At 36.8% G+C, this 23,950-nt stretch overlaps 3 protein-coding genes across 3 annotated transcripts; all 3 read right to left on the bottom strand.

Moving 5' to 3' along the window:
• Positions 1-3,081: 3,081 nt before the first annotated feature.
• On the bottom strand, positions 3,082-5,278 carry LOC141622988 (3-ketoacyl-CoA synthase 12-like). The gene has a single exon (XM_074439019.1). It carries the CDS (start codon positions 4,793-4,795, stop codon positions 3,362-3,364), a length of 1,434 nt encoding a protein of 477 aa, XP_074295120.1. The 5' UTR covers positions 4,796-5,278; the 3' UTR covers positions 3,082-3,361.
• Positions 5,279-7,436: 2,158 nt separating this feature from the next.
• On the bottom strand, positions 7,437-9,560 carry LOC141621243 (exocyst complex component EXO70H1-like). The gene has a single exon (XM_074437889.1). It carries the CDS (start codon positions 9,399-9,401, stop codon positions 7,599-7,601), a length of 1,803 nt encoding a protein of 600 aa, XP_074293990.1. The 5' UTR covers positions 9,402-9,560; the 3' UTR covers positions 7,437-7,598.
• A 3,251-nt stretch (positions 9,561-12,811) lies between these two features.
• On the bottom strand, positions 12,812-18,893 carry LOC141622987 (calcium-transporting ATPase 4, endoplasmic reticulum-type-like). The gene is made up of 9 exons (XM_074439018.1): positions 18,615-18,893; positions 17,013-18,440; positions 16,686-16,755; positions 16,364-16,485; positions 15,652-15,930; positions 15,172-15,549; positions 14,782-14,891; positions 13,853-14,081; positions 12,812-13,739 (listed from the first exon to the last, which is right to left on the bottom strand). The coding sequence occupies exons 2-9, from the start codon at positions 18,432-18,434 to the stop codon at positions 13,155-13,157; spliced, it is 3,195 nt and encodes a 1,064-aa protein (XP_074295119.1). The 5' UTR covers positions 18,435-18,440; positions 18,615-18,893; the 3' UTR covers positions 12,812-13,154.
• Positions 18,894-23,950: the final 5,057 nt, after the last annotated feature.

Here is a 23,950-nt window from a genome sequence, read left to right as displayed (position 1 = left end):
AATGTTTAGGAAATGCAATTATACAAAAAGTAAAGGTGTACTGTATTAATTATATACGCGTGATGCTATGTAATGTAAGCCTATTTAATTGTCTGATGGTTACGTTTTTTTTCCGACCATATAATACGTCAATTACATAATTAATTCGACACATGTTGTTAGATAGAAAGCTATTGGGATGAACTGGGCTACTAAAACGTCAATACAACTACCTATATATGCTTTCCAAATTCCTGTACTTTGCTGCTCTAACTTATCGTCACCTAATTTCTTCCTCTATATTGAATCATGCATTCTAAACATGTTACGTCGAAATTAAGTAAATCTCCTGTTAGACTAACAATAATCTTAAATTTAGGCACTGCTTACAGATTAGCTACGTGCTAACTTGTAGTAGATAACTTACCCAGTAACGAAGATCAGTACAGACAAGCCGGCCAGATCATGACCTGGGCGAGCTTTTTGGGAAAACACATACTGAGCACATAATATGTGTAGCTTTTTTTTTTGGGTTTTTTGATAATTGCTACCACATATAATCCAAATTTTACCAACTGCTGTCTGCTACCAAAGTAATTTTTCTTTAAAAACTGCTACCAAAGTATTTGGTTCGGACGACAAATCACTACCAACTTATAGACGAAGCCAGAAAGATCAGATTTGTGCCATTCATTTCAAATTCTCATTTTAAGTAATATTTTCACTTCCTTATTTGCCCTTACCCTCACACTTATATGTTCTTCTACTACATTTACTACTCCATTAATACTTCTTCATTTCCACCACTTATTTTCAAGTTCATCATTAATTTCAATTCTCTTACTCCATTATTCTTATTTCCATTTCTGCTTTCATCTTTATTTTTCAAGTTCAGATAATCATTCTATCTCTTTTCTTAACTCCCACTATTAAATTTAACCATTAATTTCAAACTTGTTAATTTTGAAACAAACTTAATATATCAAGTTCCTAGAAAGAAGGATAATAGAATAATCTTATTTAGGAAATAAAAAAGTTCTAAGAATATAACAATAAGACAAGGATGCAATCTAATAAACAATGTGAATCTAGCAAACAATGGTATAAAAAACCAGAAAATGAAAAGGAGGGATAAAAACAAACCAGTGATGAAAACTTACCTGGGATTGGAAACCATTGGGGATTGAGATTAAATGCAAACCCTAAGGCCGTATTAAATTTGGGGAAGAAAGTTAAAGACTAGGATGATTCTCTGATTTCCCCAATTTAATTGGAAGTAATTAGGTTTAAGAACATTTGGTGAGTAAAGGTAAATTTTAGGTTAAAGAGTGATGTTTGGGTAAAGTGAAGGAATGAGTGAGGGGAGTGTAAAAATAGGGGTATTCCCTGTCTACCTGTGGTACAATAAAGAGGTTCGTTGTAAGTTGGTAGTGATTTGTTATCCGAGCCAAATACTTTGGTAGCAGTTTTTAAAGAAAAATTATGTTGGTAGCAGTTGGTAAAATTTGGATTATACGTGGTAGCAATTATCAAAAAACCCTTTTTTTCCCAAAAAATTGATGCTTTTACCCTAGTTAGAATTTAAACCTAGCTTTATTTTTGAACTTACCATCACATTGTCTCAAAAGTCTTTTGCACAATGGTGGACTTTTTGAGTAACAAAAAATTAAAATGTTTAGTTATTAAAAATCCTTGATGTATTTTCATGGTTACTATATATCATTATTAATTTGTCTCCTCTAAAATTGTTACCGTGTTCGATCATTTCCTAAGAAAATTACTCTGTATATAAAGAATTTAGTGAATCAAACGGAGTAAGATCCTCTCAAAGTTGTGGCATAAAGTGGTAAGACTCTTATCTCAACCATGAAGTTAAGGATTCAATTCTTACTCGCGCTCCTTTAAACCAAAAAAAAAAAACAATGTACATGTGGCACAAAGTATAAGATCAGGAAAAAGAGCAATGGAAAAACTTGTTCAAGTGCCCTAATAATAATGGTTGAGCTCTCTGCCAGAGGCTCTGAACTTGTACTCTTATACTTAAAGACTATCACAAAATCTCATTGAAGACGGGCACTATCCGTCATGTTCAAGACGGATATCGCCTCTCACAAGATCTGGTAATGACAATATGCATGGGTGCTCCATTTTCCTCCCACTTCTAACCCACTTCGCTTTATTTATTGTGAGAGTGTTGACCACAGGACGGATATTGTCCGTCACAAGCAAGACGTTTTGAAAGACTATTGGTAGAAGAATTGAAGAAATAGTTGACTTGGGGTCTTGGATATGTAGATGAAAAATTAATATTCGTACTATTAGAATTTTTAAGACCGTTGTTGGCGTTGTACGGTGCGATTACTTAAGAAAGTGATCGTTGGTAAAACTAACCATTTTTTTTATCACAAATTCTTGTTTTGTGATTTAAGATATATCCGTCACTCTTGAAATGACGATACCATTTTACTTCACAAAGTACCCATTTTTTCTCTCTCTGCAACACTATTCATGTGGTCCCCTTTCTCCACTAACCCATTTTGTTACCATTTTAACTCACAAAATATCCGCCACAAATGGTAACCCGTCACAAGGGAGACCAATTGTTTTTTTATTACTATTAATTTAATTTTTTTGAAAAAATAGTCATATTTAGCATAAAACCCTTATTATAAAGTGGTTATTTTTTTCTGTCGCACTAAACACAGGTCATACACAATAATTACTAGTTTTACTTTTCAGTTAGCATTCAATACTGGAGTATTACAGTAATAGTGCTTTTGAATTTTAATTTGAGCAATTACAAGGTACAAAAATTAATGCTGGCAACCAATTTTATAAGTGCGCATTCATTGTGCACTTGTGCATTTTCATGCAAAGCATTTGTCAATTGGATTAAATGCTAGAAGTCGTACACTATAGTGTGACTTAAATAGTATGGGAAGGTAACAGTATAACAACTTAGAGAAAAAAGCGTGGTTGACATAATATACTTGGTTTGTAAGTTATCAACTTATCATGTATATTCGCGCTAGGATTTTATTTGGTGGGCATCAAAGATAGCGGTTATGGATTTCCTTGTCATAAAAAAAACGAAACTTAGAGAAAAAGGTTTTATATATCATTCATATTTTCCAAACTGTAGAAATTGTATACAAAGAAATGATACAAATCACACAATTGTAAAAGTAACTTGGTAAAATGGTATACATGAATTAAATAAAATGACCTTTACTCCTTAAAATGTTTCACAATTATCCCAAAATAATCCCTTAATAGGACTAGAATTAACATGACAAAATCGGTCAAGTCGAAAAAAAATACCGATGGGACGAAAAAAAAAGCATGGTGAAAAATTGGGTTTTTGTTTTACCAAATGTGCATCTTAATTTGTGTAGTTGTTGTTATATTCTTGTGGAATTTTGAAAGTGTTGATGTCTTCATTTTGGATCCAACCATACTTCTCTAAGAAAGGATTAACCAATGTTTTAGGAGGATAATCATTAATACAATCCATCCAAACATTGTCACACCCATCTAAGTCCCTTACCACTTCCCACAAACAACTATTACACTTAAACCCTGCTCCAAAACTTAGCATCAATACCCTTTCTCCTTTCTTGAGCCTCTTCTTAGCTTCCATGTACCCCAAGACATACCATAAGCTACTCGCGGACGTGTTCCCAAATCGATGGAGGGTCATCCTAGCTGGCTCGAGATCAGAGCCTGTCAGCTTTAAATTTTCGCCTATACCATCAATGACAGCCTTACCACCGGTGTGTAGACAAAAATGTTCTACCCCAGTTTTGAAATTAATGACCGGTTTTTTACTAGGCTCCCCCATACCAGTACCCATTTTATTATGTCTGGTTTCAAATTTTCGAGCCATAACCACCAACATGAATCGAACAAGTTCTCTCATAGGTAATATCTTAGGGGCTAACACCTTAAGATTGTCTACTAAACATCTTGCCGCGGACTTGGGAAGGTCTTTACTTAAATGAAAACCAACCCTTCCTTTGGAGTCCTCTGTTTGGATACAACATCCATACGACTCGTCTCGTGCCCCGTGGTGGGTACGGACGAGATGCTTTAGCTTGAACATAGCCCGTTTCCTTAAGTCCCATTTGTTGGTCAATAGAATTGCGCACCCACCGGACCTAAATAGGCAATTGGATAGTATCATGGACCGGTCATTCCCGGAATACCAATTTGGGCTTAACGATTCCGATGTAATAACCAAAGCGTAACGGTCCTTCTCGTGCTTAAACACACTTTGGGCTACATTAATCGAAATTAAGCTTGCACTACAGCCCATCCCACTAAGGCTATAAGCCTTAATATCTTCCCTCATTTTGTAGTGATTCACTATCTTTGAGGCTAGGGATGGTACGGAAGCAAACATCGAAACATTTACAACCAAAACATCGATTTCTCTAGGAGAAATCCCAAATTTCGACAAGAGTTTTTCCACGCTATCTTGGAAAAACTCGTCCATCTCAGAATGACTGTCTTCTAAAGTTGGGCTTTCTTCACGGCCCATGAGGACGTTCCTTGGGCCGTAAGTATGCTCACCAATACCCGAATTCACGATCGCTTTGAGAAGGAACTTGAACTCATTTAAGCCCAAATTCTTGTTTCGGATCAAGATGTCGCCGCAGAATTGAGTGCTCACCTTCCTATCATCACTAGGCTTGAAACATTCATAGCCCAATATGTAGCATTCTTGATGCCTACACACTATAATCCATCTAAGAAAATGAAATAAAAAATAAAAACATGGGATTGAAAATAAAAATACCAAGATCAAAAACTCCATAATAATTTCCAAGAATAGAAAGAAAATTTATGTTTATGTTTGTGTTTATGTGTTCTTTTGTGTACATAAATAGACAAATGAAACAAAACGCGTCGAGAATTCGAAAATGTTCGGAGTTTGATCTGTGGAGGAGAAGCTTAACGAATTGAAGTATTTAAAGGAGAAAAAAGAAGAGGAATTTGGTAAGTGTTGTTATTAGACAGCACAACTTCTACCAGTAAAAATGGATCTTTAGACATGTGAAATGAAATTGTGGATGACGAACAAAGGAGCTTCAAGAATGAGGTATATATTAATGGTGGGGGACCCATCTTCAACGCTCATTATGTTTAAAACTTGCCATTTTTGAGCATTGTTTTCGGGAAAGGTGCTTAATATTGAGCTAAAGACATGAATTAATGATGCTAATTTGTGTTTAGCCAAACTTATCCATCATCAATGGTAGTTGTTAAAAAGTTTTGGGAGTAAAGTCGACGATATACTCGTACAAGAGAATAAAAACGTAAAAAACCCGGTAAATAAGACGGTGTAATAACACTACTGTAACTAATAAGTGAGCTGTGAGCCTAAGGAATCAGTAAGAGGATTATACATTTGATGTACTACCTCCAATTCTATAATTTCTGAGCATTATAATAAAGTTTTTGAGTTTTGTTTAAAAGTTTTTGAGTTTCACTGTGAAGTTTCTGAGTTTATTCACTTAAACATTAAGCTCTAAAAAATTATAATAAAACTCAAAAACATTACATATAAGTTTAGTTAAATTTGAGTTTTGACGGAAAAAATATTAAAATTTAACTTATAAACTTTATTATGGTCAAAAAAATACATATATGCTCAAAAACAAATAAAATTTAAGGTAATAAGCTCAAAAAAAATACATATATGCTCAAAAAATAAAAAAGTTAGAGGTAGTAGTGTAGTACATCCGATGTATGTTCCTTTTTCTCCTAAGGAATGCTAACATGGTTCTCAAAAATAGGTGTCATTTATAAAAGCAGGTAGGAAAAGTGGTAACAGATAGTGCACTTATTACACAATGGTAATTATTCAATGATGAAATAAATTTGCATTATGAGATAAATTCATTGTTCAGCTAATTGTTTTAATGCATGTGCCCACCCAAAAAAACAACTTTTAATTAATGCATGTAAGAAAAGAAAAATTTGTAAATGATGACTATCTAATTAAACTAGTTTTATATCCGTGGAAAAAAAATGTGCGGGTTTACTTTTTAAATTTAATTAATTATAAATTGATAAATAAAAATAAATTGAGAGACATAAAGTATTTACTTATTCTAAATATATAAAATCTATAATTTGGGTTCACAAATGAAATTCTTTTTTAATTATTATTATTATTAAATAACAAATGGATATTGTAAACTTTCTAAACTATGAAATTGGCTATATATAAAATATACATATACATAATGTAGAGTTAAAGGTCATATAAAAGGAATTGTATATTGTAAACTTTTTAAAATAAAATAAGAAATTGGTGGAGTTTTTTACTGGTAGGGTAGGGAGTTAAAAAGTCATTTGACTTCCTAATTTTAAAGGGTCAATCAAAAGAGTTTAAATAATTCAACTTTTATATATAGATATAGAAGATATGGAATTGCATGTACCATCACGTAAATTTGATTAGAAGATGGACCACGACAGATTCAAAGAAACGAAAAACTACGGATTTGCAATTATTCATCTGAAATGTTTGGCAACAAGATTAGATTACAACATTCATTAGGTACATTAATAGACCGAGACAGAGTGTTTGCTCTTTTAATTGGTAAAATTATGAGGGATGGTATCATAAAACTGAGTTTGTATCTGTAAACATCATACTCGTCGGTTATATTTATCTTTACATTAAAAAACCTCAATATAGGTACCATTTCTATGGTGCTACCAAAAGTGGTTGCGTTACCACAAAAACTGGTTGATACTACAATAATTCGTACAGAGCATTTCCCCAACAGTACAATTTTAGCACAATATACTGCTATATCAGACTATTCATTTACATTATTAATGACAATTAACAACCATTGAATGATTCTTGAAAATAATTCGACTCAAACCTAATTTTGTGTATGTTAACAATACGATTTCCCTGTTACGGATGCAATGTCATAATTTCACGATTGAGACTTAATTCATCATTGGTTTTGATTGAACTACTCTCCAAAATCTCACAAATGAAACTTCAGCCTAAAGGGCGTTCGAATAAAAGAACGTTGTTCATTTTATTTTATTTTTTATTTATTTTTTTATTAGAAAAGAAAACTAAGTTGATCATCTCAAGTACGACTAACCTATCTCATCCTTTAGTGAAAACCAAGTGAAAACCAATGACTTTCAAGTTTCAACCCACCTTGATGAAGAAGGGACGTTGTTCATAGTTATGGGCTTTAAAGCTGCTAACTACGGAGCTCGAAAAATAACTATTGGTCTAATGGGCTTCACTATTAAGCAGATACTTAAATATAAAACCCCAATAATCTTTGTGAACATTCTCTACTAAACAAACTCTTTAAGAAGATTTTATACAACACACTACATACAAAGACTAAACGCAGATGTAACTAGCTTAGTTAATAAAATCAGGAGATGTGATATTTATGACTGGAGTTCGATTCCCGTAAGCATCAAAATTGCCCTTATGAGACATCTAATAAAAAGCATAGTAGTTAGCATAATGGTTTTAAAACTCAAAACCAAACAACACAAATACGAGTATATAAACACAAATTAAAGTCAATATGCAAACATCGCTATTGGAAAATAATCCCATCACTTCACTGTTGACGGATGAGAAGAAGAAGACGCCTACGACGTCGTTGCAAGCCTGGAGCCTCCGACCCACCTTCAGACGACATTTCTGCAGCAGCACATGAGACGGGATCGTCAGCGTCAGGACCATCCAAGAGGTCGGACAAGTAATTCTCCAAATCTTCAGGAGTAAACTTGACGACTGACTCAATCTTCCCTCGCTCCCTATTCTTAGCCAACAATATCCTATATTTCTCGTACACCTTCCGATATCTGGCATCTACCTTTTTCCTTATCGACGACTTTATCTCTTCTCGTAGTTTTGGATCCTGTACGACCCAGTCCACCTGTTTATGATACTCCTCCTCAAACTCCGAATTAAATCTCTTAAAACTCTCCTTTACTTTATCCAGTGGAATTTCCACTGTTAGATCACATGGCAATGCCGCGATCACTCTTCCCCAACCGTTCCTCTCGTAATTCGCTGCGTATTGTGAGACCTTAGCGCCGTGTTTGGTCACCCATTTTTCACCCAGCACGGTAAATAGTTTCGTTCCCCTGACTTTTTTCACCACGTACTGTAAATTATTCGCCAGGAATAGATACGACAGTGACACGTCCTTGTAGAGCTCAGATTTCGCGTCTAGTTTACAGAGTAAAACTAAAATTAACCACGCGAAATGCAAGGCGACTGGAGACGTGGTTGTTTCGCCTTCGAAGTAACTCTCAGGTAACGGCGACTGTAAACTCGCAGGATAATCAGCCAAGATTTTATCCAACGCAGCAGTGTGGTGAATTAAATTGGAAAAGTAAGTCATGACGTGACGTGTTAGCTGGTGGACCCCGCCTCCTGGGACGATGTTCTTGGAATTGTCTTTCTGAATTGACGCTTCAAAATCGGCCAGCGTTGTTCTGACGGCTTCAGTGATACGACTAGCAGATGATCTCGCCTGTGCTCGAACAGATGAGGTTAACTCTGAAGCAAAGATTCGATCAACTTCAGATGACAGCTCTGCAATGGTTTCGTACAGTTCGAGAAATTTGAACAGTTTATCCGGAGATTTCTTAGAATGCTTGGCAAGTTTCCCTGGAATCCGAAACAGAAGCAACGCAGAATCTTTGCAAACATCAGAGAAAATAGATTCAGTGACAAGAGACGGTTGAGAACATGTCGAAAAAAGATAATCACAAACGATCTTTTCACCAGAAAATATGTGCATCACAGCGTATCTAACAGAACTCATCCAGTTATTCATTTTCGCTTCAATTGTATCCCAATCCATTTTAACAACCTGCGATTTCTTCAGCTTACGAACTCCAAGCTTTAGAACTGCATCCTCCACAAACGATTTTCTCGCAAGTCTGTAAACTTTCAAGCATTTTTTGGTAAATCCAGCGCTCATCATGCAATCTGCAATCAATTTGAGGTCGGCCATAACTGAGGCGTCTTTTGAAGTAGCATCATCATCATCATCATTATTATTATTATTATTATGGTCGTCAGAAAAGCAAGTATGATCATATTTAGAGTATAATTGGTCCTTGTTAGTCTTAAGAAGGGAGAAAAACTCGCGGCTGAGGCGCTTCCTGGACATGCGCAACAGGTTCTGACCAGAGACGATTTTCTTATTAGAGGTGGTGTTAGCGGAGTTGGCAGAGGTGAGGAACTGAAGGGCCTGCTGAAGGTCTTTAACTGCGCGCATAAACTCAAGGACTTCTTCGCGGCTATGGTAGTTGAAAAGGGAGGTGTTGGGGCAGTAGTCGGAGGAGGCCTCGTAGTTCTCCCATTTCGAGATTATTTTCACTGCTTCGTCTAAGCTTTCCTCCATTATTATCGCCTTCCCCAATTAAGCTCTCGATTATTCTTATTCTTATTCTTATTCTTATTCTTATTATTATTATGATCGAAGAAAAAGAAGAAGATGATTTGAAGACGAGAAATGACATTTGTGTAATAGTTTGGAGAATAATTAGAGGGATATGACAGAGAAGAGAGCATGGGAGGGAGTACGTAGAGTTAGGGACAAAGGATGGAGGTGAGGATATTAAGGAGGCAAGAGAGGTGATCACAAAATGTGGATTTTTGTAAAAATAAATAAAATCACAAGGATTAATTGGTGATATATAATTAGAAAATAATAATTCAAGTGTTGAACCTATGTATTTTAGGTACATTATTCAACTCGAGTTTAGTAAAACATCAACTCCTAAAGTCGGTAAAGTCATGAGAAGTGTTACTCATAACCTGAGTTCGAATCTCGTATAACAAAAAGTACAAAAATGGTTTTAAATCTCGGTATCGGTCGTAGCCGCAGTAGCGGTATAACCGGTACTTAATCGGCCGTCGCAGACGAATCGCGGTGATATCTCGGGCGCTATCTCGTATCGGTAGAGTAAAGATCCGATACAATTCGGCCTAGATTTTGAACCTTTACAAATTCAACATATGAAATGCCTAATCTACATTAACTTGACTAATAATCTGGGTGGCTTTGGCTCTGTTTGGCAAAACTACCTGAAAAGGTAGCTGAAACCTGAAAAGCTAACTGAAACCTGAAAAGGTAGCTGAAAATTAGGAGCTGATAAGGTAACTGATTATATAAAAATGTGTTCGGCAAACTAGCTAAAAAAGTAGCTGATTTTGGTAAAATGACGTAAAAGGATATGAAAATTATTTAATATTATAGAATAAAGGGGTACAAAATGGAAAATAATTCATTTCAGTCACTGATTTCTCAAATCTACCGATGAAGATTTCATTTCGCGACCTTATTTGACCAAATAAGCTACTTGCCAAACACTTGCAAAAAAATCAATTGAATTGAAATTTTGGTCAAATAAGCTACTTTGGTCAAATAAAATTTCCGAAGTGTGTCTTCGCTAAACTTGAACTTTTGACCTGGTTACATTTTATCAGTATTCAATGTTAACCTCAAAGGCTATAAACTATAGTTGCTCCCATGTTTGCCATTTAGTCGTTTTATAAAATTTGATTAATAATAAAATTAATTAGTAGAAGCTTTAGTCAATTTGCAAAAAATATCATTAGTTCCTCTAATGCTGGCCGGCGGAACGGCCGGTTGGCCTGCGAATTTGAATATACCTTAATAACGAGTCAGAATAATCGAAAACTTTACTTGATCAAATGTTGAAAAGCCCAACTATTTATACAAGAATGTCAAAACAGCAATTTATGCATTCTGATTATTGTTGCTAATCTACATCAGAATTCCGAAAACAAAATTAATTTCTAGCACATAACTTTCCGTCGCCATTTGCAGGTAAACCACATAATAGTATGCTTATTTGGTTTCTATAGTTATCTGATTTGTGTGTTTCCGACGACATATTTAGGCTTATGTCGGAGTATTTGTTTTAGTTATATCTTGACCAGGAATGACGCAAAAGATGAGAAGCGGCATCAAGGTAGTTGAAGGGAAGTTGGAGAATGAACGCGTCAGTTTAAGGGAAATTCATAGGGTTGCCGAGTCAAACCGGTTAAGCCTCCAGCAACTGGAGCTATCGGTAGCTAGCTTGACAAGCATTTGCAATGCACTGAGGAATGAGATGAATTCATTAGGGGCTAATTCGATCCAAGGCTCAATTCAAAAGGAGAAACCAGAGGCAGATGAGGTTAAACTGCACCCTCCTCCGTCAAGTTCACCAGGACTTGATGTGAAGAATCAAATGCTTGAGCTTAAGATGCAGCAACTAGTTGACCAAGCAACGGCTCTAGCCATCTTTAAAGAAGCCGATACCACACCGACTGGAGTTTCAGGTGAATATTCTTTATTTTGTGGCATATACCTCTTAAGCTCTCCCTCAACGGAAGGGTTAGGCCTTATATCTTCATCGTCTATCTATATCCGTTTTTTCATTTTTTTTTGTTTTTACAGTTCTTTATTGCTAAGGGACATTCCATATTATTTAGCGGAAATTCTTATTGCTCGATGCTACTCATCAACTCCTTCGCCTTCTGGCTATTAAAAAATACGAGTACTAAAAAAGGAGTTAATGATCCATTTTGTATCAACCTCACCCCTAGAATTTTTAATCGGCAAAGCAACAAACGGCTTTTTTATCGGCTACCCTAGATCGACCCTTCCCATATAAAATGTGATTAATTCAGACATTATACTAAAGTTTATTTTGGTTTTTGCCTTTCTCAAGTTACTAAAGTTAAGCACGTGAAGAACACCATTGCACAAACAGGGGCAGAATCAAAGAACGTGCAATCAACAACAAAAACAATACAGAAAAGTTCCACAAAACCAGTGATCCAAAGTAAGGAATCAGCCACACAGAAGAAAATGTGCACAAAATTAAGCGCAGTCAATAACATGGAACCAACAAAACCTAAAGCGAAAAGTTGTCCACAAAGCCCCGAAAAAAGCAACAAGGGAACGACTACAGCGAAAGTCTTTGTCAAATCAACAGTGGAAAAGACGAGAACAACGATTTCACAGGTTAGCGTGAACAACAAAAGCCAGGAAATGTCCAGATCAAACATATCAGTGAAATCATTAGTACAGAATGTTCAAACAATCGATCGCAAAGCTTCTGTAAAAATGACAATTCAGTCTAGCCAGGGTGACAAAACACAAAATGGAGCTACAACGGTTGCTGAACCAGATCTCAAACCTCGCAGGAGATGGAGCACAACTACACGCATCACTTTTATAAAGTAAAACTGTGTCAAGAACGTGTCACAACAAAATGTGATGCTACCGAACCGGCTTCACTAGTGAAGCTTACTAAATTGTTATCTTGCTCAGCTGAAAAACTTGGTTCTCGCTTTCCGCATACTATTTACCAACAATTAGGCTTTTGACACCCAGTCTTATGGTCACATTTTGTGAAACTAATCCAATTAACTATAGACCTTTTCCTTTTACTCCTTCACTCATCAACCCAAGTATAAAGTCCCCAATTTAATTCTCATATAGGTCTAATTACCTCTAATAGTATTATCACAAGACGGCTATTCACTACCTAATTTATGCCTCAGTTAAAAACAGAGGTTGTTGAGATTCACAACAATATTACATCAATACACGTGAATTTGTTGTCCTCGCAAAGAGAAGCAACACAACATGGCAAGTACATTTCATCGATACCAAAACCAAGGCAACGGGATGAGAAAACTTATAAAGAATGAAAATAAAATGTCGTAAGAAAACTCAATCATAAAACAGCACTCCAAAAATCCATGAACGAAACACAAATCACAACTGATTACTGATGCTGGAATTTTACTGATTGCATTGCTTGTTAAATGTTAAAATTCAATACAGACTACCGGTAGCGGTCCAACAACATCTTAATCTGCCACAATATTCTCAATGTTAGGTCGGAAGAAATCAAATGCAACCATGTTTTCTCCTCAGCGAGTTCTTCTATGAATAGTTCTTCTACATTTGTTCTACTTAGGATCCAATAAAATATTCGGGTTGAAAATCAACCCAATAAAGTGCCAAATTAGCAAAAAAAAATCAAGGGAAACTGAGATTGAAGTTCCACGACAGAGTACAGACCTTAAAACATCCAATAGGGTAAGTCTCTGCTGATAGAAACATTTTTTCTCACTCTGCCTTGGTTTTAGGAATTCTTCCTGATTGTGATCTCTGCATTCCAGAAGTACACCGTCCAATGAACTTAAGAATTTCGTCAATTAAAATAACTGGAAGAGAACAAAGCAACACGAGCAGCCATTCGTTCAAGCTGAGAGGAACAATGCCAAACACTTTGGCAAAGAACGGCACATATAGGATCATGAAATGCAGGCCAAAGGATATAGACATAGCTAGAAGCAGCCACGGGTTAACCCATGGAGGCATAGTCACTAGGCTGCCATCTTCAGAAAGAGCATTTAGAGAATTAAACATCTCAATGGCAACCAACACGGAAAGGGATAAGGTCATAGCTTTGATTTTCCCAGATTCGAAGTAGTCACAAGGATTTGCATCAAATGTGAACGTTTGAGCTCCAGCCGTGAAAGGTGAAGCTGTGAAATTCTCCCATGAACGGCATTGACCCCAATTTGCAAGCTGAGAATAGGTCACTAGACTGTGACCATCTTGGCTAAGGTCAACACCCATGAATGATCCGTGGGTGTACCAAATGATGAAAATACCTACAGTTGCCAACCCAACATAAAGTCCAATCACCTGCATTAAAGTAAAAACTAATTAATATAAACTACAGGCAGTCAAATTAGTGTGGACCCTCCAGATTCACCACTCACAGTGGATTACTGGAAACAGAAAGGCAGATCACTTACTAAGTAGCGGAATAGAGTCCAAGCATTGATTAAGGAGTCGTCACTCCTTCGTGGAGCTTTCTTCATTATATCTTTGTCAGGGGGATTGAATCCCAAAGCCGTGGCTGGGGGGCCATCAGTAACAAGGTTGACCCACAGCAGCTGAACAGGGATAAGACCTTCCGGAATTCCCAGAGCAGCTGTGAGGAAAATTGATGCAACCTCGCCAATATTTGACGATATCATATACCTGTCATTGCATGGAAAGAATAAATTAAAGACCAAAAAGGTACTCGCTTCATCTCGTATTTATTGTCTCGATTTGGCTAGATGTAATATTTAGAACTTAGTGACAAGACATCACTGTTACCCCCACGATTCCTTGACCTTAGAGATACCACATTAGCTTACAATCTCCTCCCCAGTAGAGCATGTTACTTGGCTAGGATAGTAAAAGTTCACAATTATTCTTTAATAGATTTAGAAAGGGAACAGATATTTTGGGACAAACCAAAAAGGAAATGGAAAGGCGGGAAAGGAGGGAGTATAAACAAACAGCCTGCACCCATGCACCTTCAGGTATTATCAGAAGAGAGACAAAGAATGGCATGACTAAGCTCCAAGACAAGCACATTGGTCATTTGCAAATGAAACTCGATAGGGGACTTGGGCCACACCACAAGAGACAAGGAGCCTCCTAAGGTTTCAGCAATTCTCAGAAATTGTTAAAATGTAACCACTAGCAGTCACACTGATCATTTCTTTTATAGCTTGAAAGCACTAAATCACATGTGCAAATAGTCACCTGGTAAGCGCAACTGACGACAAAATCGTTTTACTAATAGTTCATTTTACCACCATTAACAACTTCAAAACTTATCCTCCAATGATGTGACAGTATATGAGAGCATGAAACAAACAAAAAAAAACAGTACTAATAGAAGTGGTACCTAATGAAAGCTTTCATGTTATTATAAATTGATCGTCCTTCAGCCACAGCAGAAACTATCGTGCTGAAATTGTCATCTGCCAGCACCATGTCAGAGGCTTCTTTTGCAACCTGGTAAAGTAGGCAAAAGGTTGGATGAAAACAATAAGGAATCATAGCTAAAAGCCTTGAACCATGATTTCAAAGAAGTAAATGTTGGTGAACTTTGGCCTGGACGCTGGTACAAACTTTTGCCTGAGATAAAGGCTTAAGTAGCAAGACAAAGCATAAGAGAGGAAGAAATCTATCTTCATCCACACAAGGGAGAAAAACATAGCAAGACTTGAATCGTGTGTTTTAATTAAAAAAAAAATCACTCTTACGAGACTTGAATTGAGATAAAAACACAAACCTCGGTTCCAGCAATGCCCATAGCTATTCCAATATCAGCAAGCTTCAATGCTGGTGCATCATTCACTCCATCACCAGTCATTGCAACCACTTCACCATCCTCTTTCAGCAACCTTACAATGTCTTGCTTATGCCTCGGCTCAGCCCTGGAGAAAAGCAAACCACCAGACTTTCTCAGATGACTTTTCTTGTCATTAAGCTCCATGAACTCTCTTCCTGTAAAGCTTCTTGAGCTAATGTCTTCATGAGACCCAAAAACACCAATCTCTCGACAGATAGCCTCTGCTGTATTCTTGTTGTCTCCTGTGATCACCATCACTCTAATACCAGCAGCTCTGCAGTCCTCGATAGCTTGACGCACCTCTTTGCGAGGAGGATCCTTTTTAAAAAAAATGATAACATCAGAGTCAATTATATAGCTAACAAAATGGACCTAAAAAAAATTACAATCTAAGACTTGGTATCATGAGCCAAAACATACTCTTAAGCCAGCAAAACCAACAAAGATGAGGTTGCTCTCAATGGCAGGGTAGTTGGATGGATTGAGCAAAAGGTCATGTGCTGGGTGATCATCGCCATCATAAGTGGTAAATTCAGCAAGGTCATCCTTGTATGCAAATCCAAGACAACGTAAGGCACTGCTGGACATTTCATGTAAACGGTCCAATATTGCACGTTTTGTATTCTGGTCCAACGCTAGAATAGAGCCATCAATCAACTGTATAAAGGAGCTTCTCTCTAATAAATTCTCCACAGCACCCTGCCAGAACAATATTTAACAGTAAATTTTACGTCTCTCAGTACATCTACAAGGCTCCTCGATGATAAATTCTCTTTTCCCTACAAATAGCGTTACCAAGCAGGGACGTCCGCGTGTAACATGGAAAAAAGTTTCAGTAAAGCAATGATTTAGATGAGGGGACAAAAGTGTGTTGAGTATGGTTTCTCTTGAAAAACTATGAGTGGGGTAGAAATTATGAAAATTATTGTACAATAAGAAAGAGAGAGACGGTTAAGGAAGCGGATCAACCATAAAATATCAAGAGGTTCAACCAACATGCGTCTAGCAACCCAGTAGAGCTCAACTTGAGTCTTCTGAACTTCTCAGTGATTCATTTTATAATACGGTGTATAGTGTTGTTATAAAACAAAGAAATTTCTAACAATTAACAGCAATGTGCAGAATCAGGTACCTTTACTAGCAATGTATTCTTCCCAGAGCCTGAAGCAACAATGATACCCATTGACTTCCTATCACGGTCAAACTCAAGAGTGGCAATACGACGCTCAGAAGAACTCCATGCTCGGCAGCAGGCTTCAGTAAGCGCAAGTGTAATATACAGTGAGCATATCAAAAATGAAATCATAAAGAACAAAGAGCATTAAGTAAACCAACAAAAATCACTATCACGTACATGGTCCATGTGGTGGTGCGGGAATGCATGGGCCGGGGGGGACTCAACCCCCTCGTCATCAAAAAAAAAAAAAAAAAAAAAAAAAATCACTATCACGTACATAGCAAATCGTCAGAACTCGAAGACGACCGTGCCAATCCTTTAGGCAGCCCCATCTTCTCAACCATAACCTGATAAAAAAAACCAGAAAAACGTCATATTTCGCTCCATACTATTCCTACATACATAGTCAATATGTGTTCCTGCGCAAACCAGACACGAATAACAGGAACAAAGAAGAAATCACTCAGTGATCCACCTCAAAATTCAACGCTCAATATATTCAGATTTCCATTTAGATTCACAAAAAGGCGCACTTGGTCGTGTCAACTGTCATTAGTGTAAATAAAAATAAGCCAAAAGGTATATCAAAATTTGGTAGTCTCACCTTTAACGCAGCCTCAGTAGGCATACCGCTAGCAACGAAGTGACTATCAGATTGTTCGACCCCAGCATCGTTGCAAATAGCTGCAACTTTAGCAATCATTTGAAGATTTTCATCCATATTGCTAGGCCAATCCTGTATCCTTCCATCAGCAGGATTATAAGTGGTCCCCTCCACATTGAAGGTCCTAAGAGCATCTCCCCTGGGACCCATGGCAACGAGTTTTGACACCGCCATCTGATTAGTGGTCAAAGTACCGGTCTTGTCTGAACAAATGACAGTTGTGCAACCCAGGGTCTCGACACTTGGCAACTTTCTAACCAAAGCATTCTTCTGAGCCATCTTTCGTGTTCCAAGGGCTAAGCAAGTCGTAATAACTGCAGGTAACCCTTCAGGGATTGCAGCAACAGCAAGTGCTACAGCAATTTCGAAGTAATAAGTACACTTCTCAAACGAGAATTTGAAGTTCGTGGGCCACCAACCATCATCAACATATTCCCAGGTAAGGAAATACTTGACATTGATCATCCAAACCAATGCGCAAATAACACCAATGATCGCAGTCAACATTTCACCAAATTCATTCAGCTTCTTCTTTAACGGAGTGTCTTCCTCATTCTCCGAAGCCTCTTGTATTTGGGAATGTACCTTCCCTATTTCAGTACTCATACCCGTATTTGTAACCAAACAAATACAATTCCCATTGACAACAGTAGTCCCAGCGAAAACCATACATTTTTTACCCTGAATATCCGTGTCTTCTGACACAGGTTTCACAGTCTTACTCACGGCTTCACTCTCACCAGTCAAAGAACCCTGCTCAACCCTCAAAGTCGAGCTAATCAAACCAATAACCCGCATATCAGCAGGCACCTTATCACCAACCCTAAGCTCGACAATATCACCCGGAACCAACTCTTTCGCAGGTAAATTAGCATCTTTTTTCCCATCCCGAATGACAGAAGCATGTTCAGATTGAATCTCTTTTAACGCCTCCAACGCTTTCTCGGCATTACTCTCTTGCCACACACCAACAAAGGCATTAACAATCAAGATCAAGAATATAACCAACGGTTCAACAAACGCCGTAATCGCCATCTCTCCACCTTCATCACCATCATACCAAGCCAACACAAACGAAACCACCGCAGCACAAAGCAAAATTCTAACTAAAGTATCATTAAACTGATCTAAAATCAATCTCCAAATCGACGGTCCATCGTGTTTATCCAATTCATTTAATCCATAAATTTCCTTTCTTTTTTCGACCTCATCGGTCGATAATCCGACATTACGACTAACTCCATACTTATCCTCACACTCTTTCACATCTCTAGCCCATGCCGGAAACAAATCGCTAGATTTAATTAACTTTTTACTCGATTCCTCGCATTTTTTAACATTATCCTCCCCTCCTTTCCCCATTTACTCCTGAAAATTAACCGAATACAATCAATCAATCAATAAATCAATAACAAGATCTGCAAAATTCATAAACCCTAGACAATAATTAAACAAAAAAAAAACATAACAATATGAAAAGAAATAATGAATAAAATGGGGTAATTAAAAGTAAAAATCAGAGTGAGTGGAATTGAGAATTACCTCAGAATTGATGGTGAAATTGAGATGGAAGATAAAAAGTCAAAGAAATAATAGTAATAATTGAATTGAATTCTGAGTAATCACGGTTGGAATTATTCTGAAGAATGAGATTGTGATTTGTGAAGTGATTAAGTGAAGGAGGAGATCCGGATTTATAAGAGAATAAACCCGGAAAGGTTGAGTGGGCTACTTGGGTTTTGTTTCCGGGTTTCACATCAAATCTTTTCTCTCTCTAATTTAAAAAGGGAAGGATATCTATATTTTGTTGCCGTACAAAATACCACGGGTTTGGGTTTCCAAGCTTAAAGGGGAAATCAAATCGATGTCAACAACTTACTTGCTCCGTGCCGGCTACTGGGGGATTTGTTTCATTTGTGTTGTCAACCCGGGCCATTCAACTATCAAGTTCAAACTCCTTGAAATTTTTTTTTATTATTTTTCTGTTATTCATTTGTTTACCTAAGGTATTTTTTCTGATTTAATCTATCTTTCTAAAAGAAGAAAAAATTATACGGTTGATTTAATGAAAGTAGTATATATATATTATCCGATAACACTTTATTGGATTTCAACCATTTGTTACTCATGAAGGATTGAGTGGATTGATGAGCACTTATATCATCTTACGTACTACGTATTATATTTCGATCGACAAATTATTACATGTGGATTATGTAAAATTACAAATAGAGTAGTCTTTTGAGTTTGATCCCACAATAAATTTATTGAGAGACCAATTATAATTTGCAGTGAACATGGTATCAAAATTCATACAATAAGTACATATAACATAAAATGATGGTGTTAATATAGAGGGTTACTATCACCTTTAAAATGGGTACGGCTTTTTAATGCAATCGGTACCAAATAAAAAGAGTCTATGAAATGATGATCTCCATGGATGAGCATGAAAGCTTGCAAGAGAAGAATCCAAGAGTAAATAAATGTGGTTTGTTATAATGATCAAAAGTTAGTTACAAACTAATGAGTTAATCTGTTATATACAATAACTTTAGCTAACTAACTATAGTTAACTCTAACTAAGCATTGTGGTTAACTAACTAAGCTAATGTCCAGCTTGATGACTATCATTTCTACAGTCCCCCTTCAAGCTGGATAATATACAGTCCCCCTTCAAGCTTGAACAGGCTTTAGAAACTTCATTCCTAGCAAGTCAGATAAGAACATATGTTGTTGAGTTCCTAAAGGTTTGGTCATGATATCAGCAAGCTGTCTGCCAGAACTAACATGTCTGGTTGCCAAAAAACCTTCCTGTAGCTTCTCCCTAACATAATGACAGTCTATGTCAAGATGTTTAGTCCTTTCGTGGAACACGGGGTTTTGGGCTATGTGTTGTGATGCCTTGTTGTCACAGTGCAGTACAATAGGTCTAGGTACTTCAACATGTATGTCAACAAGTAATCTTTTTAACCAGACTAGCTCACTGGCAGTGTAGGACATGCACCTGTACTCTCCTTCAGTGGAGCTTTTGCTAACAGTTTTTTTGTTTTCCAAGAAATCAGAGAATTACCCAACAAGATACAATAACCACTTAAGGACCTGCAACTGAATGCATAAGATCCTCAGTCTGCATCACTATAGCCCTTAAGCTGCAGGTCACTTCTTGCTGAATAGAATAATCCTGCATTAACAGTGTGTCTGAGGTATCTGACCACATGTGTTGCTGCTTGCATATGAGATTTTCTAGATTGAGTCAAGAATTGACTTAGATGTTGAACCGAATAGGAAATATCAGGTCTGCTTAGGTTGAGATATAACAACCTTCCAACCAGTCTTCTATCTGTAACTTTCTGGGTCCTGGTCAGTGCTCAACTTCAATCCTTTAGGCAAAGGAAAACTAGTCTCTGTACATTCTTCCATTCCCAAATCTTTGATGATATCAAGTGTGTATTTTCTTTGGTTAATAGTAATAACAGATTCATTCCTTGCCACCTCAAGTCTTAAGAAGTATCTCATTAAACCTAGGTCCTTGATGGTAAAAGTCTGATCTAATCCTTTCTTTACATCTTGTATCTCAATTTGGTTGTCTCCTGTCAACAAGACATCATCTACATATACCAAGGCTATCAAGAAAGAGCCTGTTTTTGTATTTGCCCTAGTAAATAAGGAATAGTCTTGTTTAGACTAAATGAAACCCAAACTAAGGAGATATCTTGTCAACTCAATGTTCCATTGTCTTGATGCTTGCTTTAGTCCATACAATGATCTCTGCAACTTGCATGCTTGACCTTGAACAGGTACATTATTGATACGTGCAATTTATATAATCTTTTTAGCCTTTTATTGCACGCATTTCTATGCCTTTTGTATCGTTATGTATTACAAAATGCCCTGAATTGGCTACTTTGGTTTGTTTTGTCTAATTTGCATAAATGAACCTGAAAGTGGTGAGACTGTACTCTATTCGTCCTATTTAGCATGCATAATGAGGAGACGGGAATGTTAGAGCAAGAAATATACCTTGGAGTGCGTGAAGAGTGGTCAACGAAGCGGTCAAAGACAACTTAAAAGGCTGATCTGAAGAAAATCACTCGATCGAGAGGCTTTATGGTTCGATCATGTGGTTTGAATGACACGAGAGGTCGATCGAGTACTTTTACATGCTCGATCGAAATGCTGATTGCTGGAGTTCCTCGATCGAGAGCTTTATTTACTCGATCGAGAGGAAAAGCTTGAGGAGACCTCGATCGAGTGGTCTGAATTCACTCGATCAAGTGGTTTTCTATTCCATGCGGGCTTTAGTGACCCGGGTTACGATAATTTTGTTTAAGCTTTGTTTTTCCTATTTAAGCAATCGTTAATTAGGTCATTAGATATCTTTCACATACTCTTCTTCTACTTTTGCTTCTAAACCTACTGCTTAATCTCTTAATCTCGTACTTTGCTTGTGGATTGATCTTTACGCTGGATTGCTTTTGATTGTAATCACTCTTTCTTCCTTGATCTTAATCTTATTTACTTTGTTTACTTTAATCTTTGTTTTCTCTCTATTATTTCTGCCCTAATTTAGTTTATGCTTAATTATCATTATTTTATTATGCCTTTGATTAGTACACTCATTATTGTTATTATTGACACCATTAATATTATGAGTAGCTAATTCCTTTTATGTCAGGATTAGGGAATCCTTTGTAATATTGTGACGATGTAGCGAATAGACTAGACAATTTATTTGTGAGAATCTGTCCCATAGCAATTTAACTGTAATATCAACTTAGTTGAGTGCACGCTTCTAAGTTACCTTTAATCTGGTTAATTTTACTCCTAGATCGGAAGATTGGATTAAATAGACCTGCTATGAACAGTAGACTACCCTAATGAGGACGGAAGTTAAGTTAGTGGGATTCTAGGATAGAAAGTGGACCGGAAGGACCTTTCCTGTATCTTTCTCACAGTAGATTGTCTAGGCTATTTGCAGCTGAGTCGATAGACTACCATGGTGAACCAAAATCCTGACATACTTTCTCTATTTGATCATCTTTATCACATTTCTCTACTTTTATTACTCTTGTTTAATTTCTCTTTCTCTTAATCTCTTATTAGTTTAGAAACCAAAATCAAATCCCCATTTTGCGACCCAATAGACGGACCTTTAGCAGATATCTTGCCTCCCTGTGGATACGATCCCGACTTCCCTAGCTATATTAGTTAGAGACCAGTTGGTTATTTTTGATAGGTATACGATTAGCCTGGCAATACATTATAACCCTGTAGAGGCACCATGTATACTTCTTCATCTAGATATCCATGCAGAAAGGTATTGTTGATATCCAGTTGGTGCAGCAACCAACCCTTGGATGCAGCCAGAGCAATGAGAGTCCTTAATGTTGCCAGTTTTGCAACAGGGAAAAAAGTATGCTTATAGTCCATGTCCTTAACCCGAGTATATCCTTTTACAACCAATCTTGCTTTAAATCTTTTAACTGACCCATCAGCTTTGTGTTTTATCTTATAAATCCATTTGGATCCTATTGCTTTCTTGCCCTGAGATAAGTCTGCCATTATCCAAGTATGATTAGCTTCTAAGGCTGCCAGTTCTTTATCCATGGCTTCTTTCCACCTTACATCTTGAATAGCTTGATCAAAATGATTAGGTTCATATTCAAGGAATACATTGTTCATAGATGCCAAGTAAGAATTATCAAACATTGGCAACTCATCAAGAACACCAGCATGTAAACTGGTATGAGTTTTCTATGTCACTTTGGGACAATAAAAATCTTTATAGTAGAAGGTTTTCTAGGTCTTTCTGATAATAGGCTCTGTGTGTGTCACATTCTGTGATATAACAGTAGCATCAACATTATTATCAGTATTTGTCTGAATAGAGGAATTATCCTGAAGGAAAGTGTTATTTTCAGTTTCATGACCTGTGTATGGAGTACTGCCATCAGCAGTAATGATGTCCAGTTGCTCCATGTCTACTGTTGCATTATCAGTATTAACAGGTGTGTCAGTATTGACAAAGGAATTTGTATTAGAATCATTGGAATTGTTGAGATCTTCTATAAAAGATCTATAAGGTGTATCACCTGTAACATGAAATTGTGTAGTATGTCCTGTGTCTTGTAGTAAATTATCTTTGATAGTAGAGTGTCTATAAGGAAAAATGCTTTCCTTAAATATCACATCTCTACTAGTAAAGATAACATATTTGTCAAGATCATATAGTTTATATCCCTTCTTTCCATAAGGATAGCCAAGAAAAACACACTTTTAACCAAGCTTGTCTCTTAATTTAGCAGTACAGTAGCAAAACATAAGGATCCAAAAACTCTTAGATCCTCATAACATGGAACCTCTCCAAACAACATTTCATGGGGAGTTTCCATTGCAGTTTAGCAACATGCATCTTATTAATCAAGTAGGTGGTAGTAAGTAAGCATTCCCCCCAAAATTTTAAAGGTAGATTGGATTGAATTTTCAAAGCTCTTACAGTATCTAACAAGTGCCTGTGTTTTCTTTCTACCCTTGCATTTTGTTGAGGCACTTCTGCTATGCTAGTTTGATGTATGATACCCTTTTCACCAAACATTAATCTACAAGGTTCTTGAATAAACTCTGTTCCATTATCAGTCCTTACAATCTTAATCTTGCCACTAAATTGATTTTCTACATGCACTAGAAAGTCATTAATAATGTGTGGAACCTGTTGCTTATTCTGAATTAGGTATGTCCAAGTGGACCTAGAATGGTCATCAACTATGGTTAGAAAAGATCTTGCACCAGTCACGGTACTAACTTTGTATGGGCCCCAAACATCCATATGTATGAGCTCAAAAATATCAGATGCATGAGATATACTTCTAGTGAAA

The sequence above is a fragment of the Silene latifolia genome, chromosome X (genome assembly GCF_048544455.1).
Source record: "Silene latifolia isolate original U9 population chromosome X, ASM4854445v1, whole genome shotgun sequence".
Taxonomy (NCBI): domain Eukaryota; kingdom Viridiplantae; phylum Streptophyta; class Magnoliopsida; order Caryophyllales; family Caryophyllaceae; genus Silene; species Silene latifolia.
Note: the sequence above shows the minus strand (reverse complement) of the source record. Positions and strands in the feature narration are given on the sequence as shown.